This window comes from Apteryx rowi, unplaced genomic scaffold (genome assembly GCF_003343035.1).
Source record: "Apteryx rowi isolate R43461 unplaced genomic scaffold, aptRow1 scaffold_633, whole genome shotgun sequence".
Lineage (NCBI taxonomy): Eukaryota > Metazoa > Chordata > Aves > Apterygiformes > Apterygidae > Apteryx > Apteryx rowi.
Genome location: NW_020450909.1, coordinates 14,873 through 29,429, shown reverse-complemented (window position 1 = coordinate 29,429; position 14,557 = coordinate 14,873). Strand labels below are relative to the sequence as shown.

Sequence of the window (14,557 nt, the reverse complement as noted above, 5' to 3'; positions counted from 1 at the left end):
ACCACCAAGAAGGAAAACTGCAGAGGAGACCTTAGTAGAAACATACTTTCAGCCCAGAGCACTCATAGGTGCTAGGGAAGAGATGTAGCCTAGACCTTTCGCCACCTTACAGCCACTACCTGTCTTCCTATTTTAACAATATTTCCAACAAACTGAGATATGGCCTTAATTTCTATAACCTGATCATTCAGGCTTTAAAATTTTTCTCTTATATTTGTAGTGCTTTGGAGGTCACGCAGGCATTTTATGCAGACTGCTGGTACACTTAATCATTTCAGCAGTTTCCTGCAGTAAATCAGGAGACATTACATTAATAAAAGATGGGGCTGTTCCAGCTTTGATTCATAATGCTGAATCCTCATCTACCTGGCTTAAAAGAGTCCTTTAAAAAGGCCAGTTTTCTCTATGGAATTCTGAGTATCAAGGATATGTTTTTTCTAACACAAGGCTCATGCAGAAAATATACATCCAAGGCCAGCATCTTGAAGCTGTGTAGAAGGTGCAGATAAAGAGCACACTAGAGTGATAGAGAAGCAGTGCTAACTGGTGTCTGCACCACTACCCAGCCAGAAAGACCTCCTCTGAATATACACCACTGAGATACAGGCATACCATGCAAATAAGCATCTCATATGACTGTTTTACCTCCATCAGTGCACTTCTTTGTCTGGCACAGTACAGTATCTGGAACTCTATGTAGTCATATTCATTGAGAACAAGATCCAAATATAGAAAAATGTCAGGTCTGAGAGGGAAAGATTGGACAAAAGTAGGCTTAACTTATAGCATATTATTATTCTTTGGTTGCTTCTTCAAAATACTTACTAACCCCTGTAGACAGGATGCAGCTAATGAAAAAAAAAAGATTCAACAGTTTATGTTTTCTGGATGTGACTTGTTATTGTATTCTCTCCTTGCTTTCACTTTTATATTTCAAATTCACTTTTGCTTTCACTATCTCTCAGTACAGATATAATTCCTGTGAAATAAGGATAACTATGAATGATATGCAACTTTCAAGATTACGTTGCTCCCATGACAGTGGTCTTGCCCTTGCTAAAGGAAAATAAAGCAGGTTTTCAATGAATACAGCTGGCAAAATGTTTCTGAATAACAATTTCCCACTGCAAACGCTGTTTCCTTTGTAATGTAGATTTTGTCTAAGTATTTTAATGAAAACTACCAAGTGTTTTGTTTTCACTTGGTACTGAAACCATGAATTTGAAATATTTTTTCTAATTTTTTTTCCATTAGAAATTGTGACTGACTTTTTCTTGCAATTTTGAATAAATTCACAATTTCTAAACTTACAATCACACCAGAATAGATTAAAAAAATCAATAATTTAGGGCCTTATCTTACAAGGTGCTGAAAACTCTCTTATTTCTAATTCACATGCAGTATGGTGTGGGTGTTGGGTAACATACACAACTGGAAGTCTGACCTCAACTCCTGTGCAAATTAAGCAGAAAGGTATGGATAACAGAGAAATAATATCTCCCCTCTGGCTGCCAGACATAATGCCAAAATACATCTGTAGATTGTGACTCTTATCACTAGGCAGTTGTGAGCGTTGGTTGCAATGGCATGCCACACAGATCAAACCCTGTGGTAGTGCCAAAGACCATCTAAGGCCAGTTATTGGAGGGATCCACACTGTATTTGTGTATATATTTCCCACTAATGGGCCTTCATCCTGATCAGCCAGAAAGGAGAACAGGACGAAGGCTACTGGTGCTGTTTGTGTGTGCAAGAGTGCTGAGTGTTTCTGTTTGTGTTGATCTGCACAGCTGGTCATGTATACATATGCGTTGTATACGTGTGTTTGTGGGTGTACCTACTGGGCACATGCTGCGCCTCTCTACTGGTTGGACCTGGGGAAATGGAGTTGCAGCAGGCTCATCTCTATCAGGCTACCAGATTCAGCAACCCATCACAAGAATGGAAATGCTTCCATGTAGGTTTGAGTAGGAAGTTACCACTATGAAATGCAGATTTCCCCCTTCCCCTACTTCTATATCCTAAATCACAACAGGTATACACCTGTTGTACACACCTGCATGCACTCCCAAGCCACCCACACAAGCAAGGACTAAATACTTACATATGTTCACATGAAAAAAGAAAGTTTTTTCTATTAACAACAATAATAATCGGTAAGTTAGGCAGTATTTCAAAATATTTTTGTTTGCTTCACTGAATGCAGCCAATTTCCATCCTTACAATGACAATTATGAGATCAGTTTACTTATTACAAAATATAAAATACAACTAAAATAATTTCAGCATCTCACTAAAAATATATAAATAAAAAGAAAGAAAAGATAGAAAATGTTTGAATAAACAGTGATTGCTGATTATCCCATACTCCACATTATTTATATTTTTCAATTGAAACATCAATTTCTATCAAGGATCTGTTTCTGAATTGGAAAATTTATCATTAAAAAAATTGCATGGCAGACTAAAAAAAGTGACAAGATTTTAAAACCATAATAAACATTACAATCTTGATCCATTATGCTGAACACTTATGGGTGTTTTTTCCTGTAACCCAGATGGTTAAAAATTTACTCAAAACTAGAAAGCAAACCTAAGATTCATAATAACATAAGAACATAAGATTCGTAATAACATGATTCCGAAAGCTGTTTCTTTGAGGCTATCACTAGACTGAAATCAAGCTCTTCTGAAGAGAGATGACTGATTCTTCAGTGCTACTGGGCTACACAGTGTTTTAAAAAGACATGACAATGAACCTGTAGAGGTCAGGTATTTGGTACAGACAGGGTGAGGATGCAGAAGACAAAATAAAACAGTGAATGAACAGTGAGAAAAGACAGGATGTGTGCATGGTGGGAAAAGAGCCTAAGGAGTACAGTGGTAATAAAAAACAGAAACACTAGACAGGAAAATACAGGCTTTTGGAAGAAGATTGGTTGTGCAACTGGATCTGGGACACAGCTAAAAGATCAAGGAGATGGTGCTGGGTAAGAAGAGATTAGGAGGAATAGGGGTATYGGAAGGGGATGTTGCACCAGTTGCCATAAGCAAAAAAGAGCAGAAAATACAGTGACACCTAACAGCTGTCTGTAACTGAGTAGCCTGACTGAGTGATAAGGGCAAGAGCAGAAAAGGACAAAGGGGGAACATCTTCATTCACATGGCTAGTAGTAGATGAACAGAATCAGCCCCTGCACACCCTGAAAGACATTTATGTTTTTGTTTATACGCTGCAGGTTGAATATTCAAATCAAGAAGTTCAGATCAAATCTGGCTCAAACCCCAAAAGTAACAAGAGGTCCCCCCATCCTTTTCTAAAACACCTCTACATAAAATAAATCTTGTGATTTTAATTCAGCCTCATCATTAATGGGGAACAAAACAACTTTTAATTCATTTGGCAGTATCATTTTAGTAGCTTCTGCCTCAGACCATGAGAAAAGAAAATAAAACTTAGCCTGAAATACCATAGGACTAATAACATAGAATATTATCCCTGAAAATTTAGAGGTGTTTAGCTTCTGAAATTAGGTTGGCACAGAAGTTAAGGAGATTTGAATACTAATCTTCTATAATCATATGTTTAGAATTAGAAACAATCATTAGCTCCTTAATAAATACAGGAATATCCCTTTCTAGGCATGGTAAGTCATGAGACAGCTGACCTTAAAGCTCTCTGCTCTCTCTTGTTAGTTGGAGTTCTTTTACATTCAAAAACTTAACAGTGTCTTGTAATTCAAACCACTGCAATTTTCTAACTATGGTTCATTAATTGGTCAACTGAACTGATTTCAGTAGTAAAAGGCCATTTTACTCCTAGATGTGCACAGTGTGTGGAGAGACGACAGAACGGATTTTATAAACACAGTTTAATATTTTTATATGATGAGCAGCATGAGTAAATAACAATTATATCAAATCTACACAAAGATGCATATGCATTACCAAAAACCCCAAATCCCTTTCAGCCTCCTGAATGTCCATTTTAAAAGTACAGTGCTGTGCACCAGTTGCACAAGGTAAAGGTTTCCTTCATGATTCATGCATTCCCCAGTTACCCCTGCAACGTTCAGGAATGTGGCTAATTGTGTCTAATGCACATGCAGATTTTCAGTTCTTGGAGCACAGCTATAACAAGCAAATTAAGGTCAAGAAAGTTTTCACAGCATGGAGTTTTAATTTGTAAGCTGAAGTGAACAGCAAATGGGGACCTCTGCATCTGTCAGCGCATATGGCTTCCAACTAAGGGCAAAGTTTTGCAAGCACCCTCCACTGTGCAGAAGAGTGCTAAGCTAAACAAGCTGTGTGCAGGGAAGTGGTACTGTGTCACATATGTGTGTGGCTCTGTGTGTGTGTGTGTGTGTGTGGTTGTGTAGGAGAAAGAAATGGGGGAGGGGGCAAAAGAGGGAAGGGAGTCTGAGGGAGCTAACAAATGCTGTTTTTGCCAAGAAATACCGGCTACTTTGTATCTCCACATTTTGTTTTTCCTCACATCATCCTCACAGCTGCCAGCCAAACACCTAAATAACAGTTTGTCTCAACACCAGGCTCATCAGCACGGTGCACTCTTTGACCTGCTCAACCCAGGTACAAAGTCATCCTGTCAGCTCTTCCTTTTCTCTCCCACTTTCTCTACTTGCATCCTTTAGAGAGCTGAGCCTGAACAAGTAGTTGGGCATAAAAAGCCCAATCTTCTCTAGGTTAAAGTGTCCTATTGAAGTGTCTCAGGATCACAGAGATGCTAGGCTGAACATTAGCTGTATGAAATGCTTCCAGCACTTCAGCCACAAGCTCTTTACGTGTCTCACAGAGAAAACATCCCTTCTGCATTCATACATTTTACCAATTTATATAACAGTATTAAAAGTCAGCAGTTTCTTTTCTTCCTCTTGCATCTGATCAAGTATATTTAGGAGCGTATGCCACCTGTGCTCTGCATGTGGAACTCCCACTCCCACCGGATTCTAATAATAATAGCAATAATAATAAATAACAATTTGTTACTTATGTGGTGCCAGGACCAGAAAGCTTCAAGACACCTGCTAAAGTATATGCAAATGGAGCACACACACACAAAACAACTAAGTAAATTCACCCTCAGGTACAAAAACCCCTAGGTTTAAAAATAAAGATTTTAGCAATATACAAATGCAGGCAGAGCTTTTCAAAAGCATGTAGGAGCCAATCAAATCCCAACAAAGTAAAAATAAAGTACCTTGTTAAGTCCTAATACATCCAACTCAAGCAATCTAAAGTGTCTAGTAGCATTCCTAGGGGTTTACAGGTAAGCTTCAGTTAAGCTGTTTCACTTAAACTAACTCATGGCAAATCCCACCACCACCACTACCTTTTCTACCCATTCAGATATGGTTTACTTGTACCTTGCTTTATAAGAAAAGCTAGCAAGTAATTAGTAACGGATTTGGCCTTCTGCTCTCCTGCACCTTCTGCTCGAGTTTATCTTTACCAGGACACCTAATATTCAGCTGGTAAAAATCCAGTGGTGCTACTGTTGTCTTAAGCTATACTGTAGACTGTCCTCAAGCACTTTATAACTAATGTGACAAACACCAACAAAAATACCTGAGCTATGTCAGTTGCATAGATTTCAGTGGAAATTATATAATTGTACCCTTTGGCAAGTGTTTTCATGGAAAATCCTACTATAAACGGGATGCTTGCAAGGACAGTGCAAGACAAGGTGTTCAGGGAACACAGCATCAGCCATTCAAATGTTTGTTTCAAACTCCAGAGGGTAAATTGCATGGACTGACCTAAGTTGCCAGAAGCTGTCTTCAAACAAATGAAAACCAGGTTCTAATTTCCTCCCAGCATTTCACATAAGCTTGTTTCTAGCCAATAGAATCTCTAAATTTTGCAGTATACTGCAAAAAAAAACAACCCCAAACCAAACAAATCAACAAACACCACCAAATATGTGAAGAGAGTGTAAAATACCCTGAGATGACTGGCAAATTGATGATGAAAATCCTCTGAATGCTTAATCCCATGAATTGGGTGTGTGTGTGTGGGGAAATCACCAGATTTTCAGGGCTTTATTTAAGTCTTACAAAAGCACACTTGAAAATTTTAATTTAGTTTAGGTTCTTCCTCTCCAGAAAGTCCAGAAGTTTTACTTCAGCTTTCAACTGATTTTTCTTCTTCAAATTTAACTTTTCCATCCACTGAAGTTAATTACACTCTTTTTCAGTCGTAGTAAATTTATTACGTTGAGTTAAAAAAATCTTGCATAGTAAATGATAAGAATAACAAAGCAAAGGATGTAAGGCTTTGAAGACAAATAACAATTTCAGAGTTTTTGAAAATAGGGTATGGGGAAAAACGTAGTTATTAAATGCAGGTGAATAAGGCAAAACTTGGAAAAGCTTTCATTAAAAAATATATTCACTCCATTCATAGAGCCAACAAAAAGTTTGTGCTTCATTTAGATCCTCAAAATAAGCCTAGGCAATGTCGGTTTTCTTTTTACCTTATATGMCATATATATACTTGGATATCCCAAGGTGAGAAGACCAGGCCTCAGATTCAGCAATTTAAAAGAAAAAAAATGTACATGAGAGGAATTTGATGTGTGTTTTACACGTGCATATTACAAGCAATAATATCGCTTACTTTCAAGTATAAAAACGTGTGCAATATCATGTGAATTTATTACATGCCAGTACTTGTTTCTCTCTCTAATTCTGCTGAAAGCATACAAACCTTCCACTGATGTTGGTCTTTTTAACATTTAATCATTGGAGTTCCATTAGCAATTAAAACTGCAAATAACAAGGAATTCTCCACCTTTGCTGAGCTCCTCTCAGCATCAGAGTCTAAATTAAACTACCACAATTAGAAAAATGCTTTCCAAATACCACGATAGGCAGGCACTGACAACTCCAATGATTAAATAGGGAAGGTTGCAGCACAGAAATGGCTGCATGCAATGGAAGGAATCTGAGATGTTTTAATTTTATTGCTTTGTTTAGATAAATACACATTTGACGTAATCTCTTGCAACAAATCTACATTGTACCATATTTAATATATTGCAGAATTGTCTGTTTTTTTCAACTTTGATTAAATCTTATTGTGGTTTCACTTTGTTCAATCTGTATACTTCAGTGGAATGTCAGGGTTTTGTTATATAATTTCATAGTTTTTCTATTTAGGCCTTTAAACAACTTTATGTCATTTTGCCATATTGTGGCATATTGGCATATTTCAATTTCCATTAAACCTATAATTAAAAATTACTGAGGATACTACAGTTTTAAAATTCCAAGCTTTAGGTTTTATCATTTGAGTGGTTCCCTACGTTCAGCTATAGAGATCAAGTTTAATTTCTTTTTTCAGCTTAAGGACAAAACAAATACCCATGYGGACTTCTACCCGACATCTTTTTGTACATCCTCAGGTTGTTGTAGCTGCAAAGATTACAGCAAAATTTGATTTTTATTAAAAACAATTCTAATTTAAAACACTAAGTTTGAAATTTTCTATCCTAGTTAAGGATTTAATAGGCTATATAAAAATCTTTAATAGAACTTAAGAAGGACCGTCTCACAAAATTTATTTCTTGTATAAACTTATATGGCCTCATTAATATAACATAAATACAGCTATAATGTCAAAAATATATCAATTAAATATTTTATTATGGACTTATATTCATAACAAATCAGGGAAGCTCAAAACTTCAATTTCAATTTCAGCATAGGAATTCCCTGAGATACACTAGATGTGTTGTCATTGTTTAAACCACTGTTTAAAATACAACAGTGTTGTTATGAACTTTGCCATATGGAGGCATATAAGAATAATTCAGTTATCCCTGCCACTAAAATAAAATTATAAAGAAAATCCTCCAACTGCAATGCAATGTATATAAGATTTTTTTCAAAGGGGAATAGAAAATCCACTAAAGCAACTTCTTGAAGTTGTCATCATTTGAAACTGTTCTGGCAAAACTCTACAGATTTGTCATTGTTTCATAATATAGCACTATTACCTAAGTTATGAAATAATATTACTGCCATTAGTTATATCTATAATCATAGAAAGCGATCCCAATTTGTCCTCTCTTCAGCCAAGTCTGCTGCCAACACAAACATTTCTTGACAGCTGTAATTTTCCTGAGAATTCCCAAATTAAATGTTCAACATATTTAAGTCCAATTGTAAAATAAAAACATGCTAATAAAATGTGGAAATGGAACTCTTCAATGTAATGCTCAAACCCCATTCAATCTGTAACACCACTACAAAAAGCAAATGGAAAACATGGTCTACGAATAAGAAATGGTGATACTATTACATTTTTGTTACTGCATTGACAGCGCGATACATAACTGTTTCTCTGACATATTTACAGCCTGAGAAGGAAAAAGAAAACTCTGAAACACACACTTCTTAAAAGGTTCCCTTACGTATATCATTGCCTTTTCTCTCAAATGCATTAAGCGCAATCAAGAAACCTCACCTTGTTATTCTTCAAAGAGCAATCTCTTAGTTTCTTTCCCTGTAGACTGATAAACATTGGTGACTGTATTCTCTGTTATAGTAGAGAACACTGAGATATTTAGAAATGGTGATGAATTACCTCTGGGAATAACGAATAATAATATTTTACACTTCTGTAATCTTTTCATACAAAAGCAGTAAAACACTTGACAAAGGTGCGTGAGTATCAGGGTAACTTTACAGATGATGAAAGAGAAAAGCAGAAGGTGAAATTAATTTCAGCAATGGAAAACTGGGAAAAGTGTCTTATAATTATATTCCACAGACTGTGCAATCTGTTTTCACTTGTGTCCTCTGGGTTGTGGTAAGTTTAACCTGCACACTTTGCAGTGAAACTTGCTCAATTTCAGACACCAAGTCGGTGGCACAGTTTGGAAGAACACAAACTGCCTTTTGATCTCCAGACATCAGCTAGGAACTGCAGTAGTTCAAGAACCTCATGTGAAAGAAACTAAGAGTTTACAGAAGCCAGTCAAGAGAATCTCAAAATCTTTAACACAGATACAGGAACAAATGAAGGACAGTACCACACATACTAGATATTAAGTATTTATATGTGACAACAGAATTAAATTTGTGAGGTATTTGATTATTTGGATAATGATTGACCAAGAAAATCAAGGTTACTTTCAAAATTCAGCTTTATCTTGAAGAGGTAAAGAGCAAAATCTGTCTTTTATTGTTATAATTTTATTAATATTAGTGGTAAGACAGTCTACGTAATGTAACAGCATATGATTAATACTAAGGCATTGTGATTTTATAAGGTAACCAATAAATCTATTACTAATACAAAGGTTATCTTATTTTACACCAGGGAATGACTATATTGGCTGTTTGCAATCAAGCTGGCTTTTTGACCTTTACTTAAGAAAAACGCCCAATTTATTCTTCACTTCTGAATCTTCTGGCCTCTGACATATTCTGGTCATCTGACTTCCCATCGGCAAGACTAAACCCAACTTGGGCACATCCTATCTATAATTTTTACCCATGCTTTAAGCTGCTAGATTTTTTCTTATCTAGAAAATGTACCTCATATAATTTAATATAACTAATACACTAAATAAGTTAAACTTAAATGACAGGTATACAAACTCTAGTTTCTAGTCCTAGTCTTGATAATATGCCTCTCTAAAGTTTTCCAAAGGGAAGAAACAAACTACGTTCTGATGACTTATTTAAACTTAATCAAACTAAATTTAAAGGCATTTTCTGCAGGTACTAGCAAAACTGTGCCTGAGAACAGAACTGATATTTTTTTTTGTAGAACCCAGTTTTCCAGACCATGTATAAAAGTAAACGCAGGCAAACAGACACTTTGCTTTTTTAAGGAATAATAAAAGTATGAGGCCAGACAAGTTTGTATATAAATAAAATTAATTCCTCTCTAGTTTTGGCTGCCCTGAATCAAGAGGTATGAATACCCATGTTAACATTCTGTTATTCAAAATAAGACTGTTAGCAAATCATAACACTTGAGACTCCTTCTAAAATTCTGGCCTTGGTTTTTGTCTCTGTAACTGCCCTGTTCAGTCTGTCAGAGAGCCCTTAAGGTCAAAAAAATCCAAACTGTATTTTGTTACTGTATGTATATGTACATGCATTAGTATCTTGTTTTATTCTAGCATTGTTTGAGGAACAAAGTTTTCATGGAAATTGCACAATGAAAAATAGAAGCTATTTAGACCAGGGCGCCCTTTGTTAACGAGACATACGGTCTTCCTTTGGTACTTGCAGGCTCCACTTCATTCCAGAATACAAATTCTGTTTATTTTTTTGCCTCTTCTCTCCACAACAGTAAGAGAACCAAGAGAAACTGAAGAACAAAACTTAATCCTTACAACAGTAAGAATCCTGCCATTTTAGACAAGTTGGTGCAAAGGATTCCTGAACAAATGTATGTATGTTTATGAAGATAGGGGTGTGACTGCAATGTATGCCAGATGACCCAGTTATCTTTAATTTTGCTACTTCAACTGCTTACAAAACTGAACAAACAGTGGTACAAGTGGGGAAGTACTAAATTCCTGAAAGACTTGTGTGGCTGACCAACCTGTTGCAAAGAATCCTTTCATACTGTCATCATTTTCACCCTAACCTAACTTTTCCTATGAGGCTCAACAACAAATTCATGGGTTGTGATGCAGGGATCAGGGCAGCAGTCCAGTACTGAAGCACCAAAACCTGTAAATGGTGAATCTGAGTCTAACAAAGGCAACTATACAAGAGGTTTTAGACAGATCTCTTGAAATATCTTGAATCTGATTCTTTGCCTTTTTCACAGGAACTATCTTTGAGACTTGTTTTGTGTTGTGAGGTTGAATGAAAAAAACATCATGTTGTAGTTATGAAGCAGCCTGATTATTCAGTTCAATAATTTGATCTGCCTGGCCCACTGACTGATCTTGGCAGCAACTGGTCACCTCTGTGTACCTCAGTTTACTGCCCTATAAAATGAAGACAAGGATACTGCTGTTTTCTAAAGGATTTTAGAAGTTTGAAGTGGAGAAATGATTGTTAGCAGCCACAGTGAGGAACATCCAGAGTACTGACAAAACATATTTCCAGTACAGTCTTCATTTCAGAACATCTCTTCACAATTCAAAAACACCCCCTCTACTGACATGGGGGAGTGGCCACTCTGACATAGGCCTCTACTGACATAGGGAGAGTGGCCAACACATTCACAACTCCAAGGAAACTGAGTCAGTATATCACAGCAGTTAAGAGTCATCAGTAATGCTTATTCTCTCCTTTACTCCAAGGACAGGAGATATTAAGCATGAATATTGGTATCTAAGTAAATATTACTTAGGTATCAACATGTAAAATATTATTGCATGAACATCTAAAATGTCATGGATGGGCAGGTAAAACAGATAAATGCAAACTTTGAGAAGCAGCAAGCCACTGCATTCTCTAAAAGATAAAAATGAAGTATTTATCCTCTTTTCAAACAACATAGCATTACTATACTATACTATACAGAATACTACAGTCTTTAGCTTTGTATTGAACAAGTTCCTCTTAATGCTCAACTTCTATAAACAGTGTAAGGCCTATAAATCTACTCTTTATATTAATACATAGATTTGGAACATTTTGCTATGTCTTGTGTTTTACTTTAAAGGAATTTTAAAGTTTTTACTTCAGATGAGTTTAGAGTAGTTTTTCATAATTTGATTCAAAATTGTGCTACACGCAAATAACTAAATAGCACCTCTGCAAAGCCAGCTATCTAAATCTCTGAAGCACTTACTGATGCTGAGAGTGAAATGTCCCATTACAACTGGATATATGGAAAAAATTCCAAATTAGTTTTCACATTCAATTCATAAACTTGCTTTCGCAAAAACTGGTAGCCTTTTCTGGAAACTGAAAGAACTTCTATATGCTTCTGTGATGTCAAAGATGAAATCTCTGCTTGTGGAGGTACAATCTGTAGCAAGAACACGTCTGCCAAGACTCTGGCATTGCTGATATTTTGTCTAGACAGCCTTTGAATATGACTGACACAGGAACACAGCACATGGCTGAGGAAACTGAAACTTATGGACGAGCTTTTTAAAACTTAGTTAACATACAGGATTTTGGAAGTATGCCTAACATCCTCCAACCATTCCTCCTGGAATCCTCCCCAGGAATCTAACAGAGTTTTGTTTCTTGAAGTCTCTCAGTTGTCCCAGGGGACATAAAGAGAGGTCTGCTTAGGTAAGATGCTACCAGAGGTATTTGGACATAAGTAAATATTGTTAAGAAGTGGAGAGGGCAATCTGCTGGCTACGCACCAAGAAAGGCATTCAAGTAGTTGTGTCCATTATTCGGAAGGAATCAAGACTATTAGGAACTATTAACCTTTTCTCGACTATCAGACTTGACTATGGGTAACACATGACATCTATGAGCTAAAGGACAGAAGTGACTAATTGCAGTTGATAACTGTTCTAGTCTTTATTTTAGAAAGCATTACATATTTACTTGACCTTCTGGGCCATGTCAGAAGTAGCCTGAACTATGTGTATGCTTTGGTGGGAAAGTCCACATGAACTTGTCATAGACAGCACGCTGTAATTTCTTGGGAAATAATGAATATCATGCACTGTCAAATGTTACTTCCAATGCATGACAAACAGCCTTAGTTCACTTAATACTCCAAGGATTTTTAGAACTATAAAAACAGAGAAAAGGGTGAAGGAGATTCAAATACAAGGTTGTCAGCTTTTAGCTTTAGTTGGTTCACATCCAATTCAACTGTCACTAAAGTCAACAGTTCCGCCTTAACTTAATGGGATTTGACTCTAACTTCTATCAATCAGTATCACTGATGACACTGTTCAGCAGCCCAAAAGGAAAAAAACCCCAAACTTAGACATTAGTTTGCATTCCAGAAAAAATCCAGGCCTTAAGACACCCTTTTACAATGGCAGTAAAAGCACCCATTATGGCTATGGATCCTCAGAGGATCAGCCAATTTTTGGCACTCAGCAAAAAAAATTGTCTTGGTTAAATAAAAAATATGGTAGTTCTTTCTTTTCTCTCTCTAAAAAAAAAAAAAGGGAGCTCAATGAACCTTATCTTAACCCTGATATAGAAATTTGCACCCCCGACCTACTAGGTTAAGTGTCTAAGTTTGGTTTCCAAATTCACAAACTTGACCTACTGACTGGGTATCAAGTGTGTAGGCAGTTAATATAGCAATACTTGTGAAACAAGAATGGGGTGCTGTGAAAGGTTTTATCGTCAGGGAACACTGAAATAGAGACTTTTTCAGACTTTTCTGTAACTCAGTAGGAACTATAAAATGTATTGTCTAATTACACTGTGGATTCATAAAAAAAAAAACTTGCTTTGATCTAGGTGCTAGGTGAAAGTTGCTATCTTATTTCTGAATCAGAAACCAACTTTCTCCTCCCATCTCCCCTTTTCCTCCCACCCCCTCTCCTCCCAAGCGCACTAGAAACAACACTGCTACTGAGGCAGCAAGGCTATGAAACTGGGGGCAAAAATAGCCCTTGACCAGCAAGGGCCAGCTGCAGCACCTGGGGGCTTCCAGTGGGCTTACACACAATAGCTCACGATCTGGATCCTTATGAAGAAAGGTGAAAAGAAACATCTTTGGTTTGATAGGCAGATTTATGWGTTTGAAACCAGAGCTAACTAGATGCGGCAGGCCAAGCCGCTCAGTGGGTTTTGTGTTGCGCTCTCACCAGCACCTGCCGGGGAAAGACTCCTCTGGCGGGCCAAGGGAACAAGACGTGCTTTCTGCTTTGACAGCACATTTTATGAGGTGGGAGGCAAACACTGGGACCAGCAGGTTCTGGTGTTTACTGCCAGCCCTTAAAAAGAGAGGAAACATGGCAGAAGTATGGCCATGACAGGGCGGCAGACACGCTTTCCCCACAGGGCTCCGAGCCGCTGTGGCCTGCTTCCGCACGACAGCTCCTGGGCTTTGTCCGTGTCTGTCTCCTTGCAAACCACCCAGTTCCGCGGCCGTCGCGCCCGCCTGGCTCCTCTCACGGCTGGCCCCGGGGCCACAACATGTCGCCGTCCCGCTTTAAGGTCACCTCATGGCGCTGCCGTCGAGCGGGGCCGCGGCACCGGGGGGCGCGAGCCGCCGGGCCCGTCCCCGCCCCCGCGCGCGGCGGCGGCAGCGGCCGTTACGCGGGCGGCCTGACGGAGGGGGCAGGGGGGACTTACCAGGTCTATGAAGGTCAGAAATTTCCAGCTGCCTCCATAGGTCTGATGCGCGGGCATGTCAATGGCCTTGTAATTGCACAGGATGGAGCAATAGGACAGGAGGATGGCGGCGCGCAGCACCTGGCAGGGCACCAGCGCCATGTTGCACGCTGCGCAGGGGCGGCCTCCGCGGCGGCGGGCTGAGAGGCAGCGCGCGCGCGCGCGCGTGTGTGTGTGTGGCGGGCGGTGTGTGTCGCGCGGTGTGTGTCGCTCTGTGTCAGTGCGTGTGTTGGTGCGGGCGGGCCCCTGTACGCCTCCGCGCCGCGCTCGGCCCCGGCCGGGGCGTAGCG

At 38.4% G+C, this 14,557-nt stretch overlaps 1 protein-coding gene across 8 annotated transcripts in view; it reads right to left on the bottom strand.

Moving 5' to 3' along the window:
• AIG1 (androgen induced 1) overlaps positions 1-14,453 on the bottom strand; it is a 130,930-nt gene extending 116,477 nt beyond the window's left edge. For 4 of the 8 annotated variants that reach the window (XM_026084298.1, XM_026084301.1, XM_026084299.1 and 1 more), the window contains exon 1: positions 14,229-14,452. In XM_026084298.1, the coding sequence (XP_025940083.1) occupies positions 14,229-14,369 (141 nt within the window). In that variant the 5' untranslated portion in view covers positions 14,370-14,452. Of the gene's footprint in view, positions 1-14,228 lie in introns of all 8 variants that reach the window. The other 4 variants (XM_026084303.1, XM_026084302.1, XR_003256403.1 and 1 more) reach the window with 3 other exon arrangements.
• Positions 14,454-14,557: the final 104 nt, after the last annotated feature.